This window comes from Rhinoderma darwinii, chromosome 6, assembly GCF_050947455.1.
Source record: "Rhinoderma darwinii isolate aRhiDar2 chromosome 6, aRhiDar2.hap1, whole genome shotgun sequence".
In the NCBI taxonomy this organism is placed as follows: Eukaryota; Metazoa; Chordata; class Amphibia; order Anura; family Rhinodermatidae; genus Rhinoderma; species Rhinoderma darwinii.
In genome coordinates this window covers 114,180,305-114,200,665 of record NC_134692.1, presented here as the reverse complement: position 1 = coordinate 114,200,665, position 20,361 = coordinate 114,180,305, and the positions used below count along the sequence as shown (strand labels likewise).

Genomic DNA, 20,361 nt, shown 5'->3' with positions numbered 1-20,361 from the left:
GAACCCAACTGATTACACTCTCCTTAGAAATGGTCATCAATGAAAGAATATGGAAAACTTCTTTAATGCCAAAAACTTTATTCCAGCTATTACTCATTGGACCAGACTCACTATTCAGAATGCACCAGATTTCTGCCCAGCTAGTATTCGGCGGGATGATAATTCATGTAAGGCAAGTTAATTAGTAGTTGTAGGGGATTCTATAACCAGGAAGACGGATAGAATAATTTGTCGCCAAGACCGCCTCAACCGAATGGTTTGCTGTCTCCATGGTGCGAGGGTTCGGCATGTGGTGGAACGGGTGAATAAATTACTGGGAGGGGCTGGTGATCATCCAGCTTTTGTGGTCCATGTGGGTATCAATGATAGAATACATGGTAGGTGGAGGAGCCTTAAGAATCATTTTAAAGAACTAGGCTACAAGCTGAAGGGAAGGACCTCCAAGGTAGTATTCTCAGGAATACTGCCTGTGCCATGCGCATCACAGGAAAGACAGCGGGAGCTCAGGGAGTTAAATGCATGGCTTAAGTCTTGGTGTAGAGGAGAAGGCTTTGGGTTCCTAGAGCACAGTGGCGGGGTATTTAAGCTAGGGCTGAGGAGGTATGTCAATGTCGAAAGTAAAGGGGTAGTCAGGTTAGAGAGGGGTCAGACTATATTGGTGGGGGAGAAATAGACTGTGGGGAGAGGACTAGACAACAGGATAAGGAGATCCTTTTGTTACAAAACAGCAATGAAAATAAAAATGCCCAACTAATGTAAAATAATCACAATTCTGATACTGAAAGTGAAAAACTGAAAGACAAGTTAAAGTGTATGTTTACAAATGCCAGAAGTCTAGCATACAAAATGGGGGAGCTGGAGGCCTTGGTACTAGAGGAACATATAGATATAGTTGGTGTTGCTGACACATGGCTAGACTCTTCTCATGACTGGTTTGTAAATCTACAGGGTTTTACACTGTTTCGGAAAGACAGGACAAATAGGAAAGGCGGTACTGTATGTCTGTATGTGAGAAGCGATATGAAGGCGAGTGTGAATGAGACATTAGAGGGTGAAGATTGTGAGGAGGTTGAAACCTTGTGGGTGGAATTACAGAGAAGTAAACAATGAAAAAATAACTTTTGGTGTAATCTATAGGCCCCCCAATATAACAGAGGAGATGGAAGGTCAGCTATATAAACAGATGGAGCGGGCTGCACAGGCTGGTACTCTAGTGATAATGGGAGATTTTAATTACCGGGATATTAATTGGTGTCATGGTTCGGTTTCAACTGTGAAGGGGAGAAATTTCCTCAACTTGTTGCCGGAAAATTTTATGGGCCAGTTTGTGGAAGGCCCGACTAGAGGTGAAGCTCTGTTGGATCTGGTCATTTCAAATAATGCAGAGCTTGTTGGGAATGTCAATGTTCGTGAAAACCTTGGTAACAGTGATCATAATATAGTTAAATTTTACCTACACTGTAAAAAAACAAACACAGGCTGGGAGGGCAAAAACACTTCATTTTAAGAAGACCAATTTCCCCAATATGAGGGCTGCAATTCAGGACATAGACTGGGAACAACTGATGCCAAATAATGGGACAAATGATAAATGGGAGATTTTAAAATCTACTTTGTATAATTAGAGTGCAAAATGTATTCCTATAGGTAACAAGTATAAACGACTAAAATTAAACCCCACATGGCTTACACTTTCTGTAAAAAGGGCAATACATGACAAAAAAAGGGCATTTGAAAAATACAAATCTGAGGGTACAGCTGTAGCCTTTGTAAATTATAAAGAGCTTAATAAAATCTGTAAACAAGTAATAAAATCAGCAAAAATACAAAATGAAAGGAAGTTGGCCAAGGATAGTAAAACAAATCCCAAAAAATTCTTTAAGTATGTAAATGCAAAAAAGCCAAGGTCTGAACATGTAGGTCCCCTAAATAGTGGTAATGGGGAGTTGGTCACAGGGGATCAAGAGAAGGCAGAGTTACTAAATGGGTTTTTTAGCTCTGTATATACAACAGAAAAAAGAGCAGTTAATGTAGCCGGTGCCTGTCCTGTTAATACATCAATTAATATAATGAATTGGCTGAATGTAGATATGGTCCAAGCTAAGTTAAATAAAATAAATGTGCACAAGGCCCTGGGACCAGATGGATTACACCCTAGAGTTCTTAAAGAGCTAAGTTCAGTTATTTCTGTCCCCCTCTTCATAATATTTAGAGATTGTCTAGTGACTGGTATAGTGCCAAGGGACTGACGTAGGACAAATGTGGTGCCTATTTTCAAAAAGGACTCTAGGTCTTCCCCGGTTTTACTAAGGACAGAAGTTGTCAAACCAACCTGATTTGTTTTTATGAAGAGGTGAGCAGAAGCCTAGACAGAGGGGCCGCTGTTGATATAGAGTTTTTGGACTTTGCAAAGGCATTTGACACTGTCCCTCATAGACATCTAATGGGTAAATTAAGGACTATAGGTTTAGAAAGTACAGTTTGTAATTAGATTGAAAATTGGCTCAAGGACCGTATCTAGAGAGTTGTGGTCAATGATTCCTACTCTAAATGGTCCCCGGTTATAGGTGGTGTACCACAGGGTTCCGTGCTGGGACCACTATTATTCAACTTATTTATTAATGATATAGAGGATGGGATTAATAGCACTATTTCTATTTTTGCAGATGACACCAAGCTATGTAGTAATGTTCAGTCTATAGAAGATGTTCATAAATTGCAAGCTTATTTGGACACACTAAGGGCACATTCAGACGTGGCAGAATTTTTCCGCTGCAAATGTAGGTGCAGATTTGGGGCAATTACGCAACGAATCTGCATGAACATGTGCATATTTGACAGGTAATTCAGACGTTGCAGATATCACAGCGGACTTGCCACAGATTTCAGTTTTGCATTGCAAAGGCTGAAATCCGCAGTGAAATTCTGCTTCTTTTCCGCAACGTCATGAGCATGCTACGGAGGGAAAATTATGCACCGCAGCCTGATTTCCGTACAGTTATTTTCTGAAACATCTGAACTAACTTTCCTAAAAATTTATAGAAACAAATGTAAAAAACGGTTGCTGCAGAATTCCACTGCGGACTGTCCGCAGCGGAATTCAACATGTGAATGTGCCCTAAGTGTTTGGGCATCCACTTGGCAAATTAGGTTTAATGTAGATAAAGGTAAAGTTACGCATCTGGGTTCCAACAATCTGAATGCATCATATGTCTTAGGGGGAGCTATACTGGGGGAGTCATTTGTTGAGAAGGATTTAGGTGTACTTGTAGATCATAAACTAAATAACAGCATGCAGTGTCAATCAGCTGCTTCAAAGGCCAGCAAGATATTGTCGTGTATTAAAAGAGGCATGGACTCGCGGGACAGGGATATAATATTACCACTTTACAAAGCATTAGTGAGGCCTCATCCAGAATATGCAGTTCAGTTTTGGGCTCCAGTTCATAGGAAGGATGCCCTGGAGTTGGAAAAAATACAAAGAAGAGCAACGAAGCTAATAAGGGGCATGGAGAATCTAAGTTATGAGGAAAGATTAAAAGAATGAAACCTATTTAGGCTTGAAAAAAGACGACTAAGGGGGGGACATGATTAATTTATATAAATATATTAATGGCACTTACAAAAAATATGGTGAAATCCTGTTCCATGTAAAACCCCCTCAAAAAACAAGGGGGCACTCCCTCCGTCTGGAAAAAGAAAGGTTCAACCTGCAGAGGCGACAAGCCTTCTTTACTGTGAGAACTGAGAATCTATAGAATGGTCACCGCAGGAGCTGGTCACAGCAGGGACAGTAGATGGCTTTAAAGAAGGCTTAGATTATTTCCTAGAACAAAAAAATATCAGCTCCTATGTCAATGTGTATAAATTTTCCCCTTCCCTTTTCCCATCCCTTGGTTGAACTTGATGGACATGTGTCTTTTTTCAACCGTACTAACTATGTAACTATGTAACTAAATTGAGGCAGAATTCTGGTACACATGCAATGTGCTAAGTTTGTTAACTTGCTCAAAAAGGGGCATGGCTTAAAGGAAAAGGGGACTGGTTTAACAGAAAGGGCCATGTCTTACAATGTTTCATATTGTGCCAAATTTTGACACAAAAAAGTGGGTCTATAGTAAGCCATCCAAGAGGTGGCATACAGTTAGACAAAAGTGTCTAAAGATGGGCCAAATTTATAAATCATTAGCCACTGTGATAAATTTGGCGCATCTAGTTCTAAGCTTTTGAAATATAAGAGAATATTAATAAATCTGCCCCATGTGTTCCACAGGATCTATGGGCAGTACTAATGTACTCATGACAATGTTTTTTTAGTTTGATAGGAAGTAAAGCTGAATTTCTAGCCTAGACATTAATTGTCTAGATAAATAGTTTTCCTAATCATCAGTTCAACAGTATTAAAATAGGCCTACCTTGTAAATTAATTAACCCTTTATCTAATTATTGAAGGTTCTATGCAATGAAATTGACATCAATTGACCTTGAATAATGGGAATAATTTAACTTTTTGGGGCACCCACTTGTTTATTTAGGGTGCAACATATCCCTTAGTTATTTTTTTAATTTTTCTTATAAAAATAATACAATTTAGACTTGAAGTTGCGAATTTGCAGTCAGTACGATGTTATGTCAAATCATACACTACTAATCATATTCTATAGCCCTAAAGCTGCATATAAACATTAGAAGTCTGGAAGACCATCACCTAAAAGACTTATAGTATGTATTAGTACAAGATTTCCATGTCTGATTCTATGGTTGGAGGCATCTGACAGCCGTTCAAGGGGCTGTAAACTTGTTTTTAGAAATAAATTTGCCAGAAGTAAGTAAAAGATAACTTTTTTCTATAATGCATAATTTTTTAGCTCTCTAAAAGTAGTTCAGTATATTATGTTTTCATCAATTGTTTACTTGTATTTTGGTTACCATGACTTCATTTAGGGGCATGCAAAAAAGGGGCATTAAAAGAAGCAATTACAAAACAGATATTTACATTTCCCTGAAGGGTAACTAACATGAAAACATCAATAGATTACAATAGTTGGCTACATTTATTTAGAGGACTGGTAAATAATTTTCAACAGCAAAAAGGGTTTATATTACAAAGTGTCTTATATATATATATATATATTACAAAAAAACTTATTTTGAAAATAAATAAAAATATATATAGACAATTATAGTATAGCCCCTAGCAATAATTGAACCGGCAGCTTTAGGCTACACCCATGTGCCCCAATACCTGTGTTAGCCTTGATGACATGACAACGAGCAGCTGCACTGGCATGGGCTACCTGGCAGCCAGCAAAGGACAGAATATAAATGTGGCCTAGTCGAGGGCAGGGCGTAATTTTTTAAATGGTGCCATTCAGGTAGGTAAAACTATAGGTAGATGTCAAGCTCCATGGGACTGGCCAAAAGATGAATTTCACTTTAAGGGTAGTTCACACAGAGTTTTTTGCAGGCAGAAAATCTGCCTCAAAATTCCATTTGGAATTTTGAGTCAGATTTTGCTCTGCCTGCACGCCGATTTTCAAAGCGTATTTCGCCCGCCCCCATTGAGTGCCGCGGGCAAAAAATGCAGCAAAATACGCTTTCTCTGCCACCAATTGATGTCAATGGGAGGTCAGAGACATAAACGGCCGAAGATAGGGCATGTCGCTTCTTTTTCCCACGAGATGTTTTTTCCGCTCTCGGGAAAAAAACGCCTCCACATTCCATTGAAATCAATGGGAGGCATTTTTGTCAGTTTTTTTGCGCATTTTCCGATGCGGTTTCCGTGTAAAAAAAAGTGTAAAAAAACTCTGCGTGAACTTACTTTAAGGGGGAATTGTAAAAATAATTGTCAGTGATTATTTTATGTCCCTGGCCAGATTTATAGATAAAACGCAGTCCTGAGAGCTGACAGTCTAACCCTCCTGCATTGTGTTGGATCTCGTGTTACATTATAATGAATGTTATTCCTAACGTTGTGTTTTCCTGCAGCGTGTTGAAGCTATTTCCACTACTGTACATTTTGTATAGTCCGTTTTTACAACTTTGCAATGTTTTGGATCATATTGCTGAAGATACAGGATGTTAGATGTCTAATTAATACCGTTTCTTTTTCTCTGCAGATACTTCAAAAATGAATAATGTTGTTCCAACATCCCCACACCTTCCGCAGATGGCACATCCACATTCCTTTCCAACCATGGGACAGATTTCAAATCCATATGAGCAACAGCCTCCTGGAAAGGAGCTTAACAAATATGCCTCTCTCAAAGCAGTTGGTAAGTAGAGGGTCTTCTTAATTTTTTGTTGATTTATTGTAATGCCCCAGTAAATCTGAAATACACATTATATTCCTGTAAAGTTATCAGCAAATATCTTTGCATTTCTAGTCTTCCATAAGCCAGAACTTTGTTATTTTTTCATCAACAATGCCATATGAGGGCTCATTTTTTGGTGGAACAAGTTGTAGTTTTTTATTACATCATTTAATGTACCATATACTGTACTGGGAAATTTTTACAAAGAAAAAAGTATTTGTTTAAAAAATATAGTTTTGTGTCACCATATTCTTAGAGCCATAACTTTTTTTTACATGTTTTGTAAATTGAGCTGTGTTTTTTTTGCCAGGCAAGCTGTAGTTTCTATTGGTACATATATTTTGATCCTTTTTATTCCATTTTTTTGGGAGCTAAGGTGATTGTTGGATCACTTGCACTATGTAATGCAATACTAATGTATTGCAGTATATCATTACTTTTATTTGCTCATATTACTAGGAGCACAAAGATGGCAGACCTAGGGGCCTTCATTAGGCCCCCAGGCTGCCATGACAACCATCGGCACTCCCTCTTTTTAACAGCTTAGATGCTGCAGTTCAGGGCTGCCATCAGGGGCATAACTAGGAATGACTGGGCCCCATAGAAAACTTTTGACTTGCCCCCCCGCCCTAGGTGCCAAACACAGCTTTATAGATAGTGCCCCCTGTAGATTGTGCCATACAGCTTCCCCTGTAGACAGTGCTATACAGCCCCCCTGTAGACAGTGTCACACACCACTTGTAGATAGCACCCCCACCTCCCCCTGTAGATATTGCCATAAGGCCCCCTGTAGATAGCATCATACAGCTCCACATGTATATAGTGCCAGACAGCCCCTTCCTTATATATAGTGCCACACAGCCCCCCTTAGTAGATAGTGCCACACAGACCCCTGTAGATTGCGCCACACACAGACCCCTGTAGATAGCGCCACAGCCCTCCTCCTTGTAAATCGTGCCATACAGCCCCCCTAGTATATAGTGCCACGCTGCTCCCACTTGTATATAGTGCCACAAAGCCCCCTTGTATATATAGGCACACAGCCCCTTGTATATAGTGCCACCCTCCTCCCCCTTGTATATAGTGCCACCCTGCTCCCCCTTGTATATAGTGCCACTCTGCTCTCCCTCCTTGTATATAGTGCCACCCTGCTCCCCCACTTGTATATAGTGCCACCTTGTCCCCTTGTATATAGTGCCACCCTGCTCCACATCCTTGTATATAGTGCCACTCTGCTCCCCCCTTGTATACAGTGCCACCCTGCTCCACCCTTGTATATAGTGCCACCCTGCCCCCCTTGTATATAGTGCCACCCTCCCCCCTCATATATAGTGCCACCCTGCTGTCCAGTCATATATAGTGCCACCCTGCTCCCCCCGCTTGTATACCTTGCCCCGTTCTTACGATGACTGGAGCGCTGCACAGGCTCCGGTCGGGACAAATGTGCAGACCAGCATGATGCAGTGACATTATCACGCCATCCTTCGCAGGGAGTCTTCTCAGTGCCTTATAGGCTGCAGGCCTATAGCCTCAGGGCCGACTCTAGATTTTCTGCTGCCTGAGGTGAAAATTGAAACGGCGCCCCCCAGATTTTGATTGACATCCCTCTGGCTGCTCTACATCACTACCATCCTCTTCAAACTCTTGCGGATGCACCGTTGCCTTTTACTCCACTAGCATGCGCAGTGCAGCGATAAAGCAGGGCAGAGTACACCTCGTTGCACGGTGCGTGCCCAAGTAGTACAAGGCAATGGTGCATCCGAGAAAGTTGTATCAGCCAGGGGAATGTCAATCAAGCATGGAAAGGTGAGTTTGGAGGCAGGACTATGTGACTACAGGATAGCGGCACCGCCCCATGACTCTTTAATGAGTAATTAGCATATAGTGTGCGCCGTTTTAAAAGTTGATTTTATAGATTTTGCTGCATCTGAAAAAAACATACATTTGGAAATATTGTCAGGTGATGTATTAACGCATGGTGGCAGTTCAAGGGGTTAAAACTACCAGACAGGTTCCCATTAAATATACGATGAATTGAAAACAACTCCATCTGCCCTGCAAGTTTGTTATTAGAAATATATATCCTATATAATACAGCATCAGTACCAAGCTCATACATATATACATATATACAGTACCAGAACCAAGCTCAGTACATATATACAGCACCAGAACAATGCTCAGTACACATATATATATATATACATACAGCATCAGAACCAAGCTCAGTACATATATATGGCATGAGAGCCACGTTCAATACATATATACAGCACCAGAACATACCTCACTACATAAATACAGCCCCAGAACCAAGCTCAGTAAATAAAAACAGCCCCAGAACCAAGTTAAGTACATAAATATATCACCAGAACAAAGTTCAGCATATATACAGCACCAGAACCAAGCTCTGACATATACGGATCCAGAACCAAGCTGATACATATATACAACACCAGAACCAACCTTAGTACATATAGACAGCCCCAGAACCAAGCTTAGTACATAAATGCATCACCAGAACCAAGCTCAGTGCATGAATACATCACCAGAACAAAGTTAAGCGTGTATACAGCACCAGAACTAAGCTCAGTACATATATATGGCTCCAGAACCAGAATTTAGTGCAACCCCTGACGTATATGTTTGTATGGCATAAAACTACAGCTCTCAGCATGGCCCGAACAATGGTAAGGATATGCTAGGAGATGCTGTTTCACAAAAAAAAATATCATAATCAAACCACCCATCATCTCGCTGCAGATAATCCAGTGACTACAGTACTGATTAGAGGCAGAATAAACATTTACATTAAGTGACTCACCGGTGACGTCTCAGATTCTAGCTTTTTCTCTTTTCTTCTCTATCCGGTCCAGAGCTCTATGATGACTTCTCCAGGCCACAACCCATTTCTGCAGTTTTCTGCTCACATGTCTTCAGCTTCTCACTTATAAAACATTTCTGCACCTATAAACGAAGATAAAATTCTCAACGCCCCTAAATATAATAGCGCCATACACTGCACCTATAATTATAATTGTGCCATACACTGTGTCCCTGATTATAATAGTACCATACACTGTGTCCCACACACAGTGCCCCCTGTAGATAGTGCCCCGTAGAGTCTTTGTAGATAGTGCCCAACATAGAAGCCGCTGTTGATAGTACCCCACATACAACCCCCTGTAGATGGTGCCCACATATGGACTCCGGAGCTGCAAGGCAATAGTGCTACCACAATCGCTCTGCTTTTGGACTTTGGCCCTGGGGATGCTCCTGACATTACTGTCCAAATATGGACATCAGGAACAGCGCGGAGTACCTGGACAGTAGAAGCTCTGCCTGGGGACTCCAGCCCTGGGAAAGCTATTAACGTCACTGTCCCTTTATGGTCCGTGACTTCAGGAGTTTACCCAGGGCCATTCCCTGGGCGATGTATTTCACTGTATGCCATACAGTGGGATACGTTTTAGCTGAATTGAACAAAACCGGTGCATTAATGGTTATTAAAACTAGGGTATTAACCGGTCATGTGACAGACCCCTGGTTTCGTTCACTGTAATTGACATCAGTACCAAAATCAGTTAACACGCATAAAGTACAAACGTGAGCGCACCACTTTCCATTGCCCAACCCTTGGTAATGGAGCGGGTCCCAGACTCCTTGGCCGTTCTGGACCCAGAAATTCCTGATGGAGGCCCTGCAACAGTCACTACGTAGCATGCCGCCAAGGGAATAATGGGTCAGTTATAGAAAATAATTAAAAAATGTACTTAAAGGAGAATTGCCTCTATTACATATGATGGTATATTTCTTGGATATGCCATACCTTGTAGATCACTGGGGATTCGACTGCTTGGATCCCCACTAATCTTCAGTGCTAGTTTAGTGCTGCGCTTCTCCTAAAAAAAAAAAATCTTTCATGTACCCGGCCTCCAGCTGTGAATGGAAATGAAACGCAACCCCATTCACTGTAATAGAGCTGCACTGCAGTTGCCTTCACAGCGGGTGGCTGGAACAGCTGTTGGGCAGTAAAGAAGCCAAATTGGCTTCTGCTCTTTTGTTCTTGTGATTGGCCAGGGACTCAAAGTCAGATTTCCACCGATCTAAATGTTATGACATATTCAATTAATATTCCATGGCATTATGTGTGGAGAATACACCTTTAAGAAAAAAAAAACTTGGCTAGCATCTTATTTCTCCTAATATGACAAGTTTCCAGGACAAATAGTGATAAATAATACAATTTTACAAATCTCTTTAAATAAAGGGAACCTCTAGGTGTTTGAAGTTTAGTTCTTTCATTGCAATGTCAGTAATGCACAGTCAAAGACTATGGAAACCTTTGTGTTTTTTTTTTTTAATTTTTGTATTGAAATGTATGTATTTTGGGATAAAAACAACTTTGTATTTCACTTTTAGAAAAAAAATATATTGTTTCACTTCTACAGCTTACAAAAGTTGTTTTTATTCCTAAAAAATGCATTTTAATAATAATAAAAAAAAGACCCCGAAAAGTGTTCATAGCCTTTACGCATCATGCACATGACTATAAGGGTATGCTCATGCTCACACAGAGCAGATACGCTGAGTAAAGGTACACAGCATATCCACCCTGGTCACCGCAGGCAATTCCGGACAAAAAAAAGTGCAGAAATCCTGCACTGAAAAAAAAAAGTTTCATACCATGGCGATATGTCCCTCCGCCATCCTGCAGCCCGGCATCCTAGGATGACATTTCATCCCATGAGACTGCCACAGCCTGTGATTGGCTGCGTCTGTCAAATGGGATGAAACGTCATCCCAGGAGGCCAGCCTGGATGAAAAAAAGTTGCATTTTTAGCGGCGGAATCATTGCTTTTCCACTGCACAAAAAACGCAACATCTGCTATTTATTCTGCAACAAATAAGCAGCGATTATGCAATTACAATTGACATACTGCGGATTAAAAAACCACACCGCAGGTCAATTTCTGAGCGTTTTTTCCGCTCAGCATTTTGCAGCATGTGGATGAGATTTGTTCAAATCTCATCCACTCTGCTGCAACTATATTATGCTGCGGATTTTCCGCAACTAAATCCGTTGCAGAAAATCTGCAGTATTTACGCTACGTGTGAACTTACCCTAAAAGGAACCCATGTGGAATGGATCCGTAATACCGTGCCCATACAGTACAATTCTATGGACACATACTGTACATCTGTGTACCTTACATTTTTTAAGGAATATCCCAGTAAAATCTGAAATTTCTGTTTAATGTGTCATTATCCTTCAAAATAAGCAAAGAAATCATATTGAAAGTTAACCATGCAAAATTCGATGTTGTCACCATTACAATTAGAAAACTGTATACTTTGTAAAGCAATAGAAAATTGAATTGTTGTTTACAAAAAATTATGTTATTATGGAATAATATGGAATTCATAGCTGTACTTTCCCTGCTATAGCTACACAACTGTATACTGAAGCTCCAATCTGATTACAGTTCAGCACCTGCCTCATGGACAGCTCCAACATAGTTATATGTAGAAGTGTGTAAATCCCAGTTTTTACATCCTTTAGTTATCATGATATACATATCATGATATACATATAATAGTAACACCTTAAAGGGGTAAGTCCCATAGAACTGAATGGTAGTTACAGAAATAGCGTAGCTCGCATGCTACGCTGCTTCCATAACTGCCATTCACTACTATGGGAGTTATGAAAACAGCGTAGCTCAGCGATGTTTCCGTAATTCATGGTCTGAAATCACATGCTTCAGTCACAACACAGAGCAGTAGAACGGAGTTTAGGAGGCCCCGTTCTAGAGATAGGTGTGGGTCCCAGAGGTGGGTACTGCATCGATCTGACATTTGTGACATATCCTGTGGGATGTCTATGATGGGAAATCTCCTTTAAGGGCGCAGACAGTTTTGGCCTAAAGGACGCAATGATTTTTACATCATCGCATAAGGGCCTTTTTTTTTTTTGCAGGAAGAGTTCTTGCACCCTTTTAAGGTACATATCATGTACTTTGTAACTTTTGTTAATTTTTTTCAGGGGGTAAAAAAAAACAGCAATCGTTTTTGGAGTTTTGTTTTTACAACATTCACTGTGTAGAATAAATGTCATGTTAACTTTACTTTGCGGATCAGTGCTATTACAGCAATGCCAAATTGAAAATGTTTTTTTTTTTTATATTTTGCTACTTTTGCACAATAAGAACACTTTTTATTAAAATAAAAATAGTTTTTGTGTCACCGCATTCTAAGAGCCATAACAATTTTATTTTTCGATGGACATAGCCAAATGAGGGCTGCAGGACGATGTCACCATTTTGAGGTACATATAATGTATTACATAAAGCGATCGCCTCATGTGTGCGCCGATGGGCTGACAGGGGGAGCCTCCTCTTTCTATCAAACTCCTTAGATGCCAAGGTCACTATTGAACGCGGACTCTAAGGGCTTAAAAGGTCAGGATTTGAGCTAGCTCCAATGTTGGCCAATACCGGACACCCGCTGCTGATGGCAAGTCCTAAGCTCCTGAGCCCCTGCCATCTGAGTGTCGTAAATGTACAGCGGCTCACATTAAGTATATAGATGTCATATTATGGATCTGTGTGGTATGGATCCGTAATACTGCTCCAATACTGTAGCTTGCTCTGGGCATATGGAGGCATGGGGCACCATACACGGGCACACAGAATCCATGCATGTTGCTTTGCTGTGTCAATAATCCCTAGCTGATATTAGAGATGACATGTTGGACATAAATTTACTGTTGGGTATATGTTGTCATGTATTTACCAATAGTTAATATTGTAAGTTTAACTTAAGATAGACTGAAATATTGTTATGGAATAGCATAATTAGCAATACCCTTTTATAGCCTTGTTATGGGAATCATTCACTTCACCAGCTTTAATGAAACTACTTTAAGAAGTAGCTATTTATGCAATCATCTATTATATAACCAAGCTAAACATTTATCCCCTGCCCAACATATGACGTACATGTACATCATAGTCGGGAAGGGTGGAGTATGGAGTGGGCTCACGAGCTGAGTCCACTCCATACGCCGCGTTTGTCAACTCTATATTACAGCTAATGCCTCACTCCAATGGCCAGGGTTTGCAATAACTCCTATCACGGCCATTTTACCACTTAGATGCCGCGATCAATCACGACAGACAGAGGGAGGCATGTTGATAGATTGTAATGGCAGTCAGGGGTCTAATGAATGCCCCCTGGTCTGCCATTGTCGGTCCTTTCTAATAAGGGCTTAAAGGGATCCTGTCAGTAGTTTTTGAGACACTAAACTACCAGCATTCCGTTATGCAGCTGGGGTTTGGTGTTCCAAATCTGCCTACCTAAAGAACAAATGTTTTGGGAATAGTTAGTATAGTAAATGACAACTTACTGAGATAAGACCAGGAGCATAATTGGGCGCATGGCACACATGAAGCCGAGGACAGTGCACTGCGCAGTGAAGTGTACTGTCCATGGCTTCAAGTGCGCATGCGCCCAATGCCATCTGACTCCTTACCCAGACTTCTTACCTGGACACCTATTGGTAACTGTAATTTACTTTAATTATTCCCTGAGCATCTGTTTTTACAGTAGCCAAGTTTGGAACACTAAACTCCAGCTGCGTAACGCCATTGAAGGGAACAGGTCCCCTTTACTAGGAGACTGTTAAAAAGCACAATACACTGCAATACAGAAGTATTGCAGCGTATTGTGCAAGCAATCCAATGATCACATGTTCAAGTCCTCTAGTGTAACTAAAAAAAATAGGAAAACAAATTAAGTTTTGAACAATATACAAATAAAGGGAAAGTAAAAAAATTTGAATTTTTTTAAAAAGAAAATAATATAAACAATACAAAAATTAACAGAAGGGGTTTTGCCTAGTCTGTTAACCCCTTCCCTCTTTAGCCACTTTTGACCTTCCTGACAGAGCCTCATTTTTCAAATCTGACATGTGTCACTTTATGTGGTAATAACTCCGGAATGCTTTCACCTATCCAAGCGATTCTGAGATTGTTTTCTCGTGACACATTGGACATTATGTTACTGGCAAAATTTGCTCGATATGTTCAGTATTTAATTGTGAAAAACACCAAAAATTGCAAAAATTAGCATTTTTCTCAATTTAAATGTATCTGCTTGTAAGACAGGCAGTTATACCACACAAAATTGTTGCTAATTAACATCACCCATATGTCTACTTTAGATTGGCATCGTTTTTTGAACATCCTTTTATTTTTCTATGACCTCACAAGGCTTAGAACTTTAGCAGCAATTTCTCACATTTTCAAGAAAATTTCAAAAGGCTATTTTTACAGGGGCCAGTTCAGTTGTGAAGTGGTTTTGAGGGCCTTATATATTAGAAACCCCAAAAAAGTCACCCCATTTTAAAAACTTCACCCCTCAAAGTATTCAAAACAGCATTTAGAAAATGTCTTAACCCTTTACACATTTCACAGGAATTAAAGCAAAGTAGAGGTGAAATTGACAAATTTCATATTTTTCTGCAGAAATACATTTTTAATACAATTTTTTTTATAACACAGAAGGTTTTACCAGAGAAATGCAACTCAATATTTGTTGCCCAGTTTCTGCAGTTTTAGGAAATATCCCACATGTGGCCGTAGCGTGCTACTGGACTGAAGCACCGGCCTCAGAAGCAAAGGAGCACCTAGTGGATTTTGGGGCCTTATTTTTGTTAGAATATATTTTAGGCACCATGTCAGGTTTGAAGGGCTCTTGCGGTGCCAAAACAGTCAAAATCCCCCAAAAGTGACCCCATCTGGGAAACTAGACACCTCAAGGAAATTATCTAGGGGTGTAGTGAGCATTTTGACCGCACAGGTTTTTTACAAAAATTATAGGAAGTAGGCCGTGAAAATTAAAATCAACATTTCTTCAAAGAAAATGTAGGTTTAGCGATTTTTTTTCTCATTTCCACAAGACTAAAGGAGAAAAAGCACCGCAAAATTTGTAAAGCAATTTCTCCCGAGTAAAACAATACCTCACATGTGGTAATAAACGGTTGTTTGGAGACACGGCGTGGCTGAGAAGGAAAAGAGCGCTATTTGGCTTTTGGAGTTCACATTTAGCAGGAATGGTTTGCGGAGGCCATGTCACATTTACAAAGCCCCTGAGGTGACAAAACAGTGGAAACCCCAAACAAGTGACCCCATTTTGGAAACTATACCCCTTGAGGAAATTATCTAGGGGTATACTGAGCATTTTGACCCCACAGGTTTTTTGCAGAAATTTTTGCAAGTAGGCTGTGAAAATGAAAATCTACATTTTTTCAAATAAAATGTAGGTTTAGCTAATTTTTTTTCATTTCCACAAGGACTAAAGGAGAAAAAGCACCATAAAATTTGTAGTGAAATTTCTCCCGAGTAAAACAATACCCCACATGTGGTAATAAACGGCTGTTTGGACACACGGCGAGGCTGAGAAGGGAAAGGGCGCCATTTGGCTTTTGGAACTCAAATTTAGCAGGAATGGTTTGCGGAGGCCATGTCACATTTACAAAGCCCCTGAGGGGATAAAACAGTGGAAACCCCCACAAGTGACCCCATTTTGGAAACTACACCCATTGAGGAAATTATCTAGGGGTATAGTGAGCGATTTGACACCACAGTTTTTTTGCAGAAATTATTGGAAGTAGGCCCTGAAAATAATAATCTACATTTTTTCAAAGAAAATGTAGGTTTAGCTAATTTTTTCTCATTTCCAGAAAGACTGAAGGAGAAAAAGCACCACAAAATTTGTAAAGCAATTTCTCCCGAGTAAAACAATACCCCACATGTGGTAATAAACGGCTGTTTGGACACACGGCAGGGCTTAGAAGGGAAAGAGCACTATTTGACTTTTTGAGATCACATTTAGCAGGAATGATTTGCAGAGGCCAGGTCACATTTGCAAAGCCCCTGAGGGGACAAAACAATGAAAACGCCCAAAAATGGACTCCACTTAGGAAACTACACCTCTTGAGGAATGCATCTAGGGGTGTAGTGAGCATTTTGACCCCACAGATGTTTCATAGAATTTATTAGAATTAGGCAGTGAAAATAAAAACAGTCCTTTTTCTTCAATAAGACGTAGCTTTAGCGCAAATTTTTTCATTTTCTCAACAAATAAAGGAAAAAAAGAACCCAACATTTGTAAAGCTATTTCTCCCGAGTACGGCAATACCCCATATGTGGTCATAAACTGCTGTTTGGGCAAACTGCAGGGCTCAGATGGGAAGGACCGCCATTTGGAGTGCAGATGTTGCTGGATTGGTTTCTGGGCACCTGTGGGCCCAAAACAGTGGAAAACCCCCAGAAGTGACCCCATTTTGGAAACTACACCCCTCAATGCATTTACCAAGGGGTGTAGTAAGCATTTTAACCCTGCAGGTGTTTTGTAGAAATTAGTGTGCGCTCAATGTTGCAGAGTGAAAATGGGATTTTTTTCCATAGATATGCCAATATGTGGTGCCCGGCTTGTGCCACCATAACAAGACAGCTCTCTAATTATTATGCGGTGTTTCCCGGTTTTAGAAACACCCTACATGTGACCCTAATCTTTTGTCTGGACATATGACAGGGCTCAGAAGTGAAGAGTACCATGCGGAGTGGAGGCCTAATTTGGCGATTTACAAAGTATTGGTTCACAACTGCAGAGGCTCAGATGTGAAATAATAAAAAGAAACCCCTGATAAGTGACCCCCACTATGGAACTGCACCCCTCAAGGCATTAATTAAGGGGTGTAGTGAGCATTTTCACCCCACAGGTCTTTTCCATAAATGAATGCGCTGCGGATGGTGCAAATTAAAAATTTATATTTTTCCCTAGATATGCCATTCAGTGGCAAATATGTCATGCCCAGCTTATGACGCTGGAGACACACACCCCAAAAATTGTTAAAAGGGTTCTCCCGGGTATGACGATGCCATATATGTTGAAGGAAACTGCTGTTTGGGGACGCTGTAGGGTTCAGGGCCGAGGGAGCACCATTTGGCTTTTGGAGAGCGGATTTTGCTTGGTACTATATTTGTTTGAGTATTGCTGGTGTTTTATAATGTGGGGGTACATGTAAGCGGGGCGGAGTATATAAGGGGCATAGTCAGGTGGTATAAAAAAATAAAAATAATCCATAGATGTGTGTTACGCTGTGAAGCAATCCTTTCTGCACAGGCCGGTGTCACACTGATAAATGGTGTCATTTATTATCCCCCTTTTGATCCACACTCCGCGCCTTTGTAGTTTGGGGAATTTTGCTGGGAAAGTGTTGTCCTGGTATAATACGGGCACCGTCGCTTCCAGCGGATATGTTTGGGCCCTCCCCTTCCTGGTTCCCTAATTTTAGGTCCTTGATAAATCGCCTCTTGAAACAGAAGAAATGTTCCCCTCTGGCACAACTGCATATTTTTTTATTTCCTGACTTATTGGAGCCATAACTAATTTTATTTTTCATAGACGTAGCGGTATGAGGGCTGGTTTGTTGCGGGACGAGCTGTAGTTATTATTGGTACCATGTTGGGGTACATGCGACTTTTTGATCACCTTTTATCCTATTTTTTGGGATGCTAGGTAAACAAAAAAACGCAATTCTGGCACAGATTTTTTTGTTTTTTTTATACAGCGTTCACCACGCGTTATAAACTACATGTTAACTTTATTCTGCGGGTCAGTACGATTCCGGCGATACCTAATTTATAGCACTTTTTCATGTTTTACAACTTTTTGCACAATAAAATTACTTTTGTAAAAAGAATGTATTTTTTCTGTCGCCAAGTTGTGAGAACCATAACTTTTTAATTTTTTTGTCGACGGACGTGTATGAGGGCTTGTTTTTTGCAGGACGAGCTATAGTTTTTATAGGTACCATTTTTGGATACGTGCGACTTTTTGATCACTTTTTATTGTAATATTTGTAGGGCAAAGTGACCAAAAACAGAAACTCTGGTAACGTTTTTTACGGGTTTTTTTTACGCTGTTCACCGCGTGCAATAAATAATATAATATTTCGATACCTCCGGTCGTTACGGTCGTGGCGATACCAAATACATATGGTTTATTATTATTTTTCAATAATAAAGGACTTGATAAGAGTAAAAGGGGGATTGTGTGTTATTTGATTACTTGAAACTTTTATTGTTTTCAAACTTTTATTTTTTGCACTTTTTTTTACACTTTTTTATACTTTTTTTACACTTTTTCTCAAGTCCCACTAGGGGACTTGAAGGTCCAACGGTCAGATTTTTTTTTTTCTAATACATTGCACTACCTATGTAGTGCAATGTATTAGATCTGTCAGTCATTCACTGACAGCAAGCCGTTTAGGCTTCGCCTCCCGGCGGGGCCTAAATCGGCTTCCGTAATGGCAGAGCAGGAGACCATTGTGTCTCCTGTTGCCATAACAGCAGTCGCCAGTCCCGATTGCCTGTCAGGGCTGGCGATCTGCTAGTAACCGCTACGATGCAGCAATCGCTTTCGATTGCTGCATCGAAGGGGTTAATGGCAGGGATCGGAGCTAGCTCCGGTTCCTGCCGTTACAGGTGGATGTCAGCTGTACAGTACAGCTGACCTCCACCGCTGATGACGCCGGATCAGCTCCTGACCCGGCGCCATCTTGCCGGCAGCTACGGAAGCCGATCAGGCTCCGCCGCCGGGCAGATCCTGACCGGCTTCGGTGCTAGGCAGACCGGGAGGCCAGTATTAGGCCTCCGGTTGCCATTGCAGCCACCGGAACCCCAGCAATGAACTCCGATGAGCTGCAAACACCTTAAGTGCAGCGATCGCGTTTGAGCGCTGCACTTAAGGGGTTAATGGTGGGGATCGAAGCTAATTTCGGTCCCCGCCGTTACAGTCGGATGTCAGCTGTAAGATACAGCTGAGATCCGACGATGATGGCACCGACTCAGCTTCTGAGCCGGTGCCAAACGTTTGACGTACATGTACGGCATTTTGCGGGAAGTCAATGCTTTCCATGACGTACATGTACGTCAAATGTCGGGAAGGGGTTAAAGTCCGAACTCTTAAGATATAAAGTTATTTGTCCTGCACGTAAAGAAAAACTAACCAAAAAAATGACAGAATTGCATATTTTTAGTCACTTTGTCTCCCCCAAAAAATGATGATCAAAATGCTGCATGTACCATAAAATTGCACAAATAGGAACTACAACTTGCCCATTTAAAAAACAAGCCATCACACAACTCCATCGACAGAGAAATAAAAAAAAATTCTAGCTCTCAGAATATGGCAGCACAAAACAATTTTTTTTAAAAACAAACCGTTTCTATTTTGTCAAAGTAGTAAAACATAAAAACCATATAAATTTAGTATTGCTGTAATCATATTGACCCACAGAATAAAGTTGACATGATATGTAAACCGCACAGTGAATGCTGTAAAAACGGAACCCAAGAAACAATGGTGCAATTGCTGTTATTTTCCCATTCCACCCCACAAAATATATTAGTTTAAGTTTCTTAGTACCTTATATGCCACCTGAGTACCTTATATGCCACATTAATGGTGGCAATAAAAGCTATGACTCGTCCTGCAAAAAAAAGCCCTTATACGGCTATACATAGTTACATAGATGATAAGGTTGAAAAAAGACACAGGTCCATCAAGTCCAACCTATAATCCTACCATGTTAATTGAGAGAAAGGCAAAGCCCCATGAGGTTGATGCCAATTGCCTCATTAGGGTAAAAATTCCACCCAGACTTCAAATATGGCAATCAGAATAAATCCCAGGATCAATATCCCATCTCCAGAATCTAGGACTCATAACCTGTAATATTATATTTTTCAAGAAAGGCATCAAGACCCTTCTTGAACTTGTTCAAAGAATCAACCATCACACCATCCTGTGGCAGAGAGTTCCATAGTCTCACTGCTCTTACAGTAAAGAATCCCCGTCTGTGACGTTGATGAAATCTTTTCTCCTCTAGACGTAGAGGATGCCCCGTTGTCCTTGTTACAGGCCTAGGTGTAAAAAAGATCATTAGAAAGATCTTTGGACTGTCCAGTTATGTATT

General features: G+C 40.6%; 1 protein-coding gene across 1 annotated transcript in view; it reads left to right on the top strand.

Annotated features, from left to right (window-relative positions):
- Positions 1-20,361, top strand: part of SHISA9 (shisa family member 9) — a 315,516-nt gene that overhangs the window by 270,710 nt on the left and 24,445 nt on the right. Inside the window, exon 3 of the mRNA XM_075830134.1 lies at positions 6,120-6,275. Within this exon, the coding sequence (XP_075686249.1) occupies positions 6,120-6,275 (156 nt within the window). The remainder of the gene's footprint in view (positions 1-6,119; positions 6,276-20,361) is intronic.